Raw genomic sequence first — 12,845 nt, 5'->3', positions numbered from 1 at the left:
GGGTGGCTCAGTCGTTAAGCGTCTGCCTTCGGCTCAGGTTATGATCCCAGGGTCCTGGGATCGAGCCCCGCATTGGGCTCCCTGCTCTATGGGAAGCCTGCTTCTCCCTCACCCACTCCCCCTCCTTGTGTTCCCTCTCTTGCTGTGTCTCTCTCTGTCAAATAAATAAAATCTTTAAAAATAAAAATAAATAAATAAATAAAATCAATTATTCTACAGATAAGAAAATTACTGGTATCAGTAGATGCAGAAAAAATATTTGACAAAATCCAACACCCATTCATGTTAAAAACTCTAAATAAACTAGGAACAGAGGGGACTTTTTCTCAAGTTCATAAGGACTACCCACCAAAACCCTACAGCTAACATATTTAATAGGGAGAAAGTCCAAGGATTCCCACTAAGGACAAGGCAAGGATGTCCCGTCTACCACTCCTTTTCAGAATTGTACTAGAAGTTCTTGCTAATGCAGTGAGGCAATAAAAGGAAATAAATGGTATACAGATTGTGAAGGAACACATAAAACTGTCTTTCTTCACAGGTGACATGATCATCAATGAAGAAAATCCAAATACAACCAAATAAATCGCGGAACTAATAAGCGATTATACCAAGGTTGGAGAATACAGAGTTAAGACACAAAAGTCAACTCCTTTCCTATATACCTATTCCTAGTGGAATAGGACATTAAAAACACAATACCATTTACAGTGGGAGCCCCCCCCAAAATATGTACAAGATCTACATGAGGAAAACTATAAAACTGATGCATAAAACCAAAAAAGAGCTAAGTAAATGGAGAGTAAATCCATATTCATAAATAGGAAGACTCAATATTCTCAAGATTTCAGTTCTTCCCAACTTCATCTATAGATTCAATACAATTCCAATCAAAATCCCAAAAAGTTATTTTATAGCAAACAAGAAACTATTCTAATGTTTATCTTGAGAGGCAAAAGCCCAGGACAGCCAACACAATTACTGATGGAGAGAAACAAAGTTGAAAAATCAATGCTACCTGATTTCAAGATGTATTATAAAGGTATAGTAATCAAGATAGTATGGTATTGGCAAAAGAATACACGAATAAATCAATGGAACAGAATAAAGAGCCTAGAAATAGACCAGCATAAATGTGGTCAACTTCTCACTGACAAAGGAAGGGCAAAGGCAGTACAATGGACCAAAGATACTCTTTCAACAAATGATGCTGGAACAAGTAGATAAATAGACATAAAAATTAACTCAAAATGGACCTAAATGTAAAATACAGAACTATAAAACTCCTAAGAGACAAGAGAAAACATAGATGACCTTGGGTATGGTGATGCAAGATACAAACCCAAAGACACAATCCACAAAGAAGTAATTGATAAGCTGGACTTCATTAAAATTAAAAACTTCAGGGGCGCCTGGGTGGCTCAGTCATTAAGCGTCTGCCTTCGGCTCAGGTCATGATCCCAGGGTCCTGGGATCAAGCCCCGCATCAGGCTCCCTGCTCAGTGGGAAACCTGCTTCTCTCTCTCCCACTCCCCCTGCTTGTGTTCCCTCTCTCACTGTGTCTCTCTCTGTCAAATAAATAAATAAAATCTTTTAAAAAAAAATTAAAAACTTGCTTATCTCTCACTAGTTATTGTTCCTTTTAATGAAGACCAAAAAATGAGAACAAATTAAAATACTTAGAAAATAATGGTGGTTTATACTATACCCATAAATGTACTTATGCAAACTGTATGGCATAAAGCTGGTTCTGAGTCACTATTTTTTCCTCTACTACAGGCTTAACAAAGCCCTTTGGAAGCTACCACATTTATTTTAAAATCAATACAAAGAAACCACTGTTTAATGATAACACATATTTAAATCTGTAAATAATTCTCATCATGAAAAGAGAACAGGATAATGGATAATGATGACAACAAGTAATGAATGATAATCAAAAATAATTAAAAAGCAAAAAGGTTGAAACATAAATGACACCTACAAATAAATTTCATATTCAATTCTCGAAATTTACATAGTAATCTATTTTAAGTTTTAAAATGATCTCCAAGGGCATTCAGCCACAGACCACTGATTTGAGTATAAACAAAGTATAGCAAAATATGAGTATCATACACAATTCCATAAGCAAAGTAATGTTCAATTGATTTCATTATACCATTTCTTTCCTCATAAACATTTAGAAAAAAATCAGAAACTTTTTTTTTTTTAAGATTTTATTTATTTGACAGAAAGAGAGACAGCCAGAGAGGGAACACAAGCAGGGGGAACAGGAGAAGGAGAAGCAGGCTTCCCGCTGAGCAGTGAGCCTGACATGGGGCTCGATCCTGGGACCCTGGGATCATGACCTGAGCCGAAGGCAGACGCTTAACGACTGAGCCAGCCAGGTGCCCCAAAAATCCCGCGAAACTTTTATGATTATTTTTAAAAAACTAAGATTTTCAAGTATCCTCCTAGATAAAAATCTTAATGCTTAATAACTAAGTCTGAAAAAAATAATTATGAACAAAAAGTAAAGGCCTTGATCCCCTAGTGGCTGACAGAAAAGGAAATACATAAAAAGAGCTTTGATTCCTATTAAAATATTAACTAAAAATATCTAGTCTGTAATACACTGTATTTCTCATAAAATGGTATGTGAAACTAGTCATTTTTAATACAAATCATACCACCAAAACTGTAACATTCAATTATCGGGACAATACCGATATGTTTTAAAATTTTTCCATGATTTAAATTAAGTAAAATAAAAATTAAATTGTCTGTAAAAGAAATATTAACATAAGTTTAATACTGGTGTAAAAACCACAACACTCTAAGACATTTTAACATAGAATGAATTAATCTATGCTTGCTATAGTTTAACTTAACAAATAATCTTTGGTTAAAAATCAAAATGATTTCACCAAAAGATGAATTCCAGATAGAACTGTCTAATTACTTTCAAATAATGTTTTATTAGCATTAATAACATGAGAAGACCAAAATGACTACAATTGGACCTATACATCTCATATTTATCCTATAATAATTTTTTAAGTGTTGAATATTTCTCAGTAAAGCTGAATCCAATTAGTTTATTTTATCTACTAAACGTTAATAACCACTAAATTCTGTAAAACCAAGTGAGCATATCTTGCTCTTTGACCAAATTTGAGTCCCTATTTAACATAAAAAACATTTCTCATATTAGAGCAGGAAAATCCCGTACTGCTTCAATGACATTTATATATTTTTCTAACTATAAAACATTTATAAATACATATACATTTCTCTATTGGAAATAGAAAAAAGTATAAGAAAGATATTAAGAGTAATCCATAAGAAGCACTATTTAAAATTGGGGCATGTTTTCATATAATCTATTTTACTATTACTGTACATGTAATAAAAATTTATGGGCATTCTAATATATATATCTATTTTTCTGAACTGAAAAATACTGCAGCATATACACTATAGCATGTTCAATGAAGAAAACATTCAGGTAATAGAAATACCAAAAAGAGTCATTTGAAAAGTAACAGATTATTTCAATCTGTTCATAGACATAAAAATGTATGATAAAAGCTCATTAGACTCCAAAAATTAAAAATTTAATACTTAAAATTTAAGCATGGCCTAGGATGTGACTGACACAGCATCAGAAAACATATTCAATTCTAAGGAAAAATAAGTGCCCCAAGATATCGGAGATAATGTCTAAATGATGTGATGGTGGAAAAGAATTTATATTTAATAAGTAAATGAGAAAATTTCTGTCATTTAATGGAAATTAAATTGCCACTTAAAATTTGTAAAAGCTACTGACTTCTATCATGCAGTCTTGCATTCCTATATTACCTGCCACCAGGAAAGACTATCCCCCCACCTCCAAGTTTCTCCATGTTTTTCAATTTGAGCCTGTTACACTCCACTTCACTTCCAATTAATATGAAAGTTTCACTAAATACATACCTGCGCTCTTTTCATGTTGGCCTTTAAAAATTACTTTTAGGTAGCAATGTAACCATAAACAGATAATGAAATTATGTATCAATGCTCCATTTGGATTCTCTGTCTCTTTAACTCATGAAAGATATCAAGAAGAAAGAAAAACAGAAAGAATGACAGGACAGACAAGCGGACAGGCAGAAAAAGATAAAGACAAGAAAGAAAGACAGAAAGATAGAAAGAAAGAAAATCGACAATTCAGAAAATCTCATACTTTATTTTTGGAGCCAAAAAATATTTCCAAAGAACTCCAATTAGATTTAAAAGACCTACCTACCCAACATTCCCAAGTTATTTATATTCTATATAACTACTATAAATATTCAATAAATCTCTTTATCTAGTGCTTTTCACATTTCCATATATTTGTCCAAATTACAGATTTTTCATTTATTCGCAATAAGTAAAAAACTGGGAAGGTATCAAAATTTAAAGCATACTATAAAAAAACAGTGCTTTAAACACTAATGCCAATGTGGAAGTCAGCATTTCCCTCCACACAAAAAAAGACAGAAATAAAATTAAACAAAATTTTCACATGTAACCTTTCAACCAGCGAAAAAACAAATTGAGAGGCAAATCGAGAGGCATTTATTATTGAGAAATTACTACACACTAAGGTAAGAAAATCAAAAGTCAATGGCTTTGATGATGGGACTAACACCCAAACCACCGTCCCAGTTGAGAGGGAGAGGGAGAGAAAACAGAGAAGAAATTAAAAACATAAATAAGCTGAGAAACCAGATGCTGCACACCATGGAGTAAATAAAATCTGGAGATTAGACAAGGCAAATTATTAAAACAAACAAAAAACCAATAACCCATGGGGCGCCTGGCTGGCTCAGTCAGTAGATCATGCAACTCTTGATTTCAGGGTTGTGAGTTCAAACCCCATGTTGGGTATAGAGATTATTTAAAAATGAAATCTTTTTAAAAAGAAAACCAGTGGGGCACCTGGATGGTGCAGTTGGTTAAGCGTCCAACTCAGTTTCAGCTCAGGTGGTGATCTCAGGGTCGTGAGATCAAGCCCCACATCAGGCTCTGCACTCAGCACAGAGTCTGCTCAAGATTCTCTCCCTCTGCCCCTGAAGCTCATGTGCTCCCTCCTCTCTTACTCTCCCTCTCTCAAATAAATAAATCTTAAAAAAAAAGAAAACCAACAACCCATGGACAAACAAAACAGAAGTCAGACTTGCTATAATATTTATCTGAAATACTCAGTTTTCAACCAAAATTACTACACATGCAAGGAAATAAAAAAGTGTGATTCATAATTTAAAAAAAAAGCAGTCAATCAACGAAATGACTCAAGTTCCAAGTATCAGACTTTGCAAACACTTCCAAGACATGCAATAAATACATTCAACTAATTTTAAAATGGTATGTTTAAATAATTAAAAGAAAACAGATTAACAGTAACTAAACAATAAGGAAATTCCAATAAAGATAAAAATGAATCACATGAAGATTCTAGTGGTGAAAAGTAAACATGAAAAAAGAAAAATTCACAAGAGGTACTCAACAGCAGATTCAGATGGCAAAAGACAGGGTCTGTGAACTTCAACAGATCAAAAGAAATTATCCAATCTAAAGAAGAGAGAGAAAATAATGGAAGGTAAATTAACAGACCTTTAGAAACCTGTTAGACAATGTAGCATTCCATCGAAGGTATAATGCAAGAGCCAAAAAAAAAGAGGAATGGGGAAGAAAAACTTTCTTCAAGTTTCTTCAAACTATGGGGGGAAATCTTCCAAAATTTAATGAAAAAACATTAACTTACAGATCCAAGAACTCAATAACAAAAGGATAAAAAACAAAGAGAATCACAACTTAACAAAATATAGTAAAATTTCAAAAACAAAAACAATTGTTAAAAGCATCAAGATAAATATGACTCAACATATAGAAAACAACAGTAATACAAGGCTGACATCTCAGCACAAACAGTAGAGGCCAAAAGTCAATTAAACCAAAGTGCAAACTGAAAGAAAACTGTTAAAATTTTATATCCAGCATAATTATTATCCAAAAATGAAGAAAAGTAAAAGTATTCTCAGATGAACAGACTGGGAAAATTCATTGCTAACATACCTGCCTTATAAGAAATAATAAAGTCCACCAAGAAGAAAGGAAATATAGTATTATAAAATCATTAAACAGAAAATATTTTTTAGAAAACTAGGGGCACCTGGGTGGCTCAGTCAGTTAAGGAGCCAACTCTTGATTTTGGCTCAGGTCATGATCTCAGAGTCCTGCAATTAAACCCCACAGAGGGCTCCCCGCTCAGCGGGGAGTCTGCTTGAGGATTCTCTCTCTCTCCCTCACATTCTGCCCCTCCCCTCCGCTCATCCCCCTGCTCATGCACTCACGCTCACTCGCTCTCTTGTGCTCTCTCTTTAAAATAAATAAATCAATCTCTAAAAAAAAAAAAAGGAAAGAAAGAAAGAAAACTAAACAATCAACAGGGAGTTCTGGTTCAACCAAGATCGAGTAAAGCTAATAATAGCCTCTCTGTCTTACATATTAGAACTAAAACAATGGGAAAAAATACAAAAAGCAATTTCGTTAGGTACTCTGAAGATCAAACAAAAGCAGATGCATTGGTGTAAAGGAGGTAAAATTTGGAGAATTATCCATTACAGAGAGAAGAGTCTCAATTTTTATTTTCCCTTGTAAATCTGACCCAAAAGTGAGCTCTTATCTCAGAGGTGGATGTTAGAAGCTCAGATGGCTAATATTCTGACAAAAATTGTCCTCTGGTTAGAGGAACTAAGAAAATGGGTCCGTACAGGTGGCAGGGCGGGGCAGGGAGGAGAGTGGTCCTGAATAGGAGCAAACAGGAGAGAAAGATCCTCAGAATCTTTGTAAAACCCCACAAAATTCCTAAACTGACTCGAGATGTACTTGTGTGGAGCAGACACAGACCAGAATAGTGAAATCTTTCTAAATTAAAAAAAAAGGGATGCCTGGGTGGCTCAGTCGTTAAGCGTCTGCCTTTGGCTCAGGTTATGATCCCAGGGTCCTGGGATGGAGTCCCGCATCGGGCTCCTTGCTCAGCAAGGAGCCTGCTTCTCCCTCTCCCTCTGCTGCTCCCCCTGCTTGTGCTCTCTCTCTCTCTCTGACAAATAAATAAAAAACCTTTAAAAAAAATAAATAAAAATAAACTAATTAATTTTAAAAATATTTTGAATTATCACCCAATTCTCTACCTAATCGCTGAGTGCATTATGTGCAACAAAGACACAAAGCAGGACAAGAGAGGTTTTTACAATAAATAACATTTGGAACCCCTACCCACAAAGGATAGGTAGAACTTGCAGTCTGACCCTTCTTACTAAAATAAAATAAAACAAAATGTCAACATTAGTTAGAGGATTTTAACAAAACACATAGTTTATAAAAGATAACATTCACAATGTCTAGGATACATTAAAAAATTACTCAACATACAAAGAACCAAGAAAATATAACCATTTCTCACAGGAAAAGATACTGAACAAATGCTGATGAGATAGGCAAACTGTTGTAATTATGACACAAAGATATTAAAGGAGCTATTATAAATATGCTCTGGAAGGTAAAAGTAAACACAGTCTAACAGTATCAGAAAATAGGGTTCTCAACAAAAAAAGTATAAAATTAACCATATTAAAATTATACAACTGAAATGTACAAATCTAAAATATTTATGAGATGAGCTTAATACCAAAATAGAAAAAGCAAACAAAAAGTCCATAAAGTTGAAGATCAAGTTTATCACACATAGCAAGCTTCTATATCAACAGACAGTTATCAAATCTGAAGAACAAAGGAAAAAGATTGACATAAACTCAAAAGAGGCTCAGGGATGTGTATATCAAAACCCCTAATATTCATGTCACTAGAGACCCAAAGTAAAGGGAGAGAGATATAACTGAGGCAAAAAATAGGAAAATAAGGGCCCAAAACGTCTCAAAATTGGTGATAATCACGAAGAAAAATACAATGAAATTGTATGGGGAGCTAGAGAATATGTCTTGAAAGCAAGTACAAAAGTGTAGTACATTTTATTTAGCAAATAAAGATTTAAATAACGATATATTTCTCATTCGAAACCATGGGTACCAGCAAACAATGGAAAAATATTTTAAAGTACTAAAAGAAAAAAGTAGAATTCTACACAGAATTCTATATGCAGCAAAAATAACCTTGCGTGATGAAGGCCAGATAAAATTATATTCAGAGGGGCGCCTGGGGGGTCCAGTTGAGTGTCTTGGTTTCAGCTCAGGTCATGATCTCAGGTCATGAGATGGAGCCCTGCTTCCGGCTCCACGCTCAGCAGGGTGTCTGCTTGAGATTCTCTCTCCCTCTTTCTTTGACCCTCCCCCCCCCTTGCACTCTCTAAAATAAATAAATAAATAAATCTTTTTAAAAATTATATTCAGGAAAAATAATTTAAAAATTCATTTCCAAGAAAACTGCTCAACAACAAATGTGAATAGAGTTCTTCCAGAATGGAAGAAAAGAATAAAAGAAGTTATAACTATCTGGAAAAGTGTAAACAGGGATTTTTCTTCCCTTAAATTCTTAAAATACATATAACAAGTGAAACTAAAAATTGTATCATTGTCTAGAGAGACTTGTGATATATTAGATGTAGTAACAAACAATGGCGGTTAAAGGGATAAATAGTTGAAGTGGTTCTATATTTTATTTGAAGAGGTAAAATATTAAAGTAGACTGTGAAATAAATCTCTGTGCAACTACTAAAAAAAATTTACACAGAGAAAGATATAAAACCAAATAGATTAATTTTAAAAGAATACTAAAGGAATTCAAATACAAAGAACACAAGAAAAGAGAAAAGGAGGGAAAAAATTACACTGGGACAAATAAATAATAAAATGCTAGGTGAAAATAAAGCCTTATCAGTAGTTACATTAGCCGTAAATAGTCTAAACACAATGAGAAGACTTAGTTTCTCAGAGTATATTTCAAAAAAAATAAAACTGTAAGAAAACAAATTTCTGTTGTTTGGGCAACCCAGTCTATGATATTTTGTTATGGAAGCTCATGTAGACTAATACAATGATGATTTGGGATTAGGGATGAAGGTAGCAGTGTTTAAAAGGGAGCAGAGAGATCTTTTCTTGCAGTGCAAAGGAGTACTACTGTCCTAGGACCTAAAAATAACTCTGCTAAAGAATTCAGTCCTATAATACCTGTGTAACAGCACTAACCATACAAAATACTAACCTGATTTGCCTGATCTGTCTTTACAAATTAAATAGTAACACATCCTCTATAATTAAAATTTCTTCAAAAAACTAACACATGAAATTAATGGGTCTTATACCTTAATTCATTTACAATATATGATCCAGTAGTATGTCCCATATTTAAGAATCTTCTATCACTTCCAAACTAAACTCTTATAATTTAAATATACTTAAATCCCTGATATACAGCTCTTACCGTAATCCATTCCTTTGGTCAAAAGCAGGAATCATAGAGTTAGGATGTTCTGACATTAATGCAACAAGCAATTGTAGGACATCCATTAGATTGTCATCCTAAAATCAAAATAGAATTTTTTTTAAATATGGAAAAAAGAACTTTTTGAACACTGAATACTTCCGAAATGAAAAAAAATTGTAACTTAAAATAATAAATAGACATATGAGCAATATATAGTTTTTAACAAGCTCGTTCTTTACACACACATATTCATCTGTTTAACTCGAAATACACATCACCAAATAGTCAAATGTCTTAATCAAAGAAACATAATCCTTCTTATAGTATAGAGTATCAAGATTTCCTGAAACATATCCTATAGATCTACTACATCTAACGTAATAGGTTTTTTTTAGACAGAGGTTTATACATCAAGAAATTGAAGAAAGGGGAAACTAAGTTTTCTTTTTTTATAGCAAAACATATCAGAGCCTTTAATAAGGTAATCACTGTTGGCAATCTGATGGCAGTGTTGGGAGACAACGTATGTATCATTTCCCAATTTATTTTTTTTTTTAAAGATTTTATTTGCAAAATAAAATGGCCAGGATGCCCTGGTACAGATGAGATGGTCCATGGTACATGACCAAGCCCATGGCCTTTGGGCTGCTGTTTTGTTTTGTTTTCTATTTTGTTTAAGTTGTAATTAAAAGGCTTTTTTAGGTGTTTTCAAAGGGAAAACTTCTATTTCACCAGTACAAGTGAGGGCTTAGGTATGGACAAGTGGAAATATTGTTGAAACTACAAAATCCTTTTAAAATAGTGCTATGGATGAAGACTCCCAAGTTTATTTTTTTCTTACAAGCTATTCTCTCAAATAAAAAAAAAATTACTGTGACTAAGAAATAATTTGCTGAGTACTTCAGTGTGTACCACTGTAGCAGATAAGAGCTTGGTACTTGTCAGTCTCGTCACCCACATTCCGTACCAGCGGTAGGAAAGACATTCTAAACTTTTTATCAAAACACAAGCCTTTTCATAAAATACCAATTGGCTTTGTAGATTAGAGAAATTTCATGTGAAATCTTGCCTTTTTACTTTTTCATTTGAAAACTACCACAAGTCACAGAATATATGAGTGGTCCTTCCTAATTTTGTTCTTACTTAAACTTGATGGAGAAAGGAAAATAAAATGAAGTTGCAGTAACCGATTATTGCCATCTTTATATTTTCTTGAAGAAATCTATGCATTTTCAAGATGAAACTAAAGCGTATGATGTTCCATGAGACATCAGGGTGGATTACTGTTCACTGAATTAATTCCCTGTATAATGTGCTCTTTTCTTACTCTGAACACCTTGGTAGCTGTCACTTCTTCAGAAAGACAGCCTCCCTCAGAGTAGTCCTTGCTTCTGGCCGTTAGAGCGTGTGTGTGAGAATTTCCATGGCACCCGTGATCTTGGCATTATAAATTCAGTATCCCAGGACTTGAACCTTTATGCTACGTTTTTGAAGATTTTTTAATAATGTTCATCAGTAAAAAATATTTTTGATCTAAATATAGGCTCAGTGTATCTGTTAGATAGTGTTTTGTCTCGTTCGTTTCACGTTTTTGTCTAGGCAAGGAACGTTAAGATTTCAAATAAAATTTCACAAAAAAAAAAAAAGATTTCAAATAAAATTTCGAACCAAAAACATTTATAATGCAGTTCTGCTTTTTCTATTACTTTTTATACTCTACCTTCAAAGTGTCAGGCTGAAAGAGTTTATTTTGGTGGTCAAAAAATAAAATATGCTTCCACTCATGTAACTATTTTAAATATCAGGAAGTAAAATAATGAAAGACACACGAATCGCTCCCTTTAATGTTGATCTCAGACGGTGGGCAGACACTCGGTCTGTGAGACAGGTTGATCTTTCATTGTTAGGACGCCAGTTTGTAAAGGTATTCTCGAAAATGTTTTTTCTGATTAGAATTAATTTTTGAAAATGCAGGAAGCTCGTTATTCCTTGTAAGTATTCAGGCTGCCTTTTTTTATGCAGTTATGGAAAGAATGTAAAATGTTTTAATATATTCTTTATTAATCTGAGAACTTGCTATTTCTTCACGTGGGAGAGGGAAAGAGGAACACCCTAAAACATCTTTTTCTCAAAGTCAGCAGTGGAGGTTACAAATAGTGTGCATTTTTTATAGTAATTGCAGCCATGTCTGCAGGCTGGCAGGCATGGCATACTCAATGGCAAGCCTTGGGCATGGGCTCCGGCATGGCAGTGGCTAAAACGGCGTATGAGATGGTCCTGGCTGAGGACAACTTCTCCACCATCGTGGCTGCAGTGGAGGAGGGGCGGACCATCTACAACAATATGAAGCAATTTATCTGCTACCTCATCTCGTTGAATGTGGGGGAAGTTGTCTGTATCTTCCTGACAGCAGCCCTTGGATTTCCTGAGGCTTTAATTCCTGCCCAGCTGCTCTGGGTCAATCTGGTGACAGACAGCCTGCCCGCCACTGCCCTGGGGTTCAACCCTCCCGATCTAGACATCATGAATAAACCACCCCCGAACCCGAAGGAACCCCTGATCAGCGGATGGCTCTTTTTCTGTTATCTGGCCATTGGCTATTACGTTGGCGCTGCTACCGTGAGTGCTACTGCATGGTGATTCATTTGCTGGCCTCATCCGGCACCAAAGGACTCATACAGGTGAGAAGCCCTATGAGTGTAATCAGTGTGGCAAAGCTTTCAGGGATAGCTCCTGTCTGACCAAGCAACAGAGAATTCACACAAAGGAGACCCCATTTGGGGTGTCCCATTTGGGGACCCATTTGGGTGTTGAGTTTGGTAAGTTCTTTATAGATTTTGGATACTAGCCCTTTATCTGATAGGTCATTTGCAAATATCTTCTCCCATTCTGTCGGTTGTCTTTTGGTTTTGTTGACTGTTTCTTTTGCTGTGCAAAAGCTTTTTATCTTGATGAAGTCCCAATAGTTCATTTTTGCCCTTGCTCCCCTTGCCTTTGGCGATGTTTCTAGGAAGAAGTTGCTGCGGCTGAGGATGAAGAGGTTGCTGCCTGTGTTCTCCTTTAGGAAGTTGATGGACTCCTCTCTCACATTTAGGTCTTTCAACCATTTGGAGTCTATTTTTGTGTGTGGTATAAGGAAATGATCCAGTTTCATTCTTCTGCATGTGGCTGTCCAATTTTCCCAACACCATTTGTTGAAGAGATTGTCTTTTTTCCATTGGACATTCTTTCCTGCTTTGTCGAAGATTAGTTGACCATAGAGTTGAGGGTCCATTTCTGGGATTTCTATTCTGTTCCATTGATCTATGTGTCTGTTTTTGTGCCAGTACCATACTGTCTGGATGACGACAGCTTTGTAATAGAGCTGGAAGTCTGGAATTGTGAGGCCGCCA

The 12,845-nt window shown here is 34.9% G+C and overlaps 1 protein-coding gene across 4 annotated transcripts in view; it reads right to left on the bottom strand.

Annotated features, from left to right (window-relative positions):
* Positions 1-12,845, bottom strand: part of LRBA (LPS responsive beige-like anchor protein) — a 762,450-nt gene that overhangs the window by 602,913 nt on the left and 146,692 nt on the right. For all 4 annotated transcript variants that reach the window (XM_044912877.1, XM_044912874.1, XM_044912875.1 and 1 more), the window contains exon 16: positions 9,451-9,548. In XM_044912877.1, the coding sequence (XP_044768812.1) occupies positions 9,451-9,548 (98 nt within the window). The remainder of the gene's footprint in view (positions 1-9,450; positions 9,549-12,845) is intronic.

Source organism: Neomonachus schauinslandi, chromosome 2, assembly GCF_002201575.2.
Source record: "Neomonachus schauinslandi chromosome 2, ASM220157v2, whole genome shotgun sequence".
NCBI classification, from domain to species: domain Eukaryota; kingdom Metazoa; phylum Chordata; class Mammalia; order Carnivora; family Phocidae; genus Neomonachus; species Neomonachus schauinslandi.
This window is presented reverse-complemented; position numbering and strand designations above follow the sequence as displayed.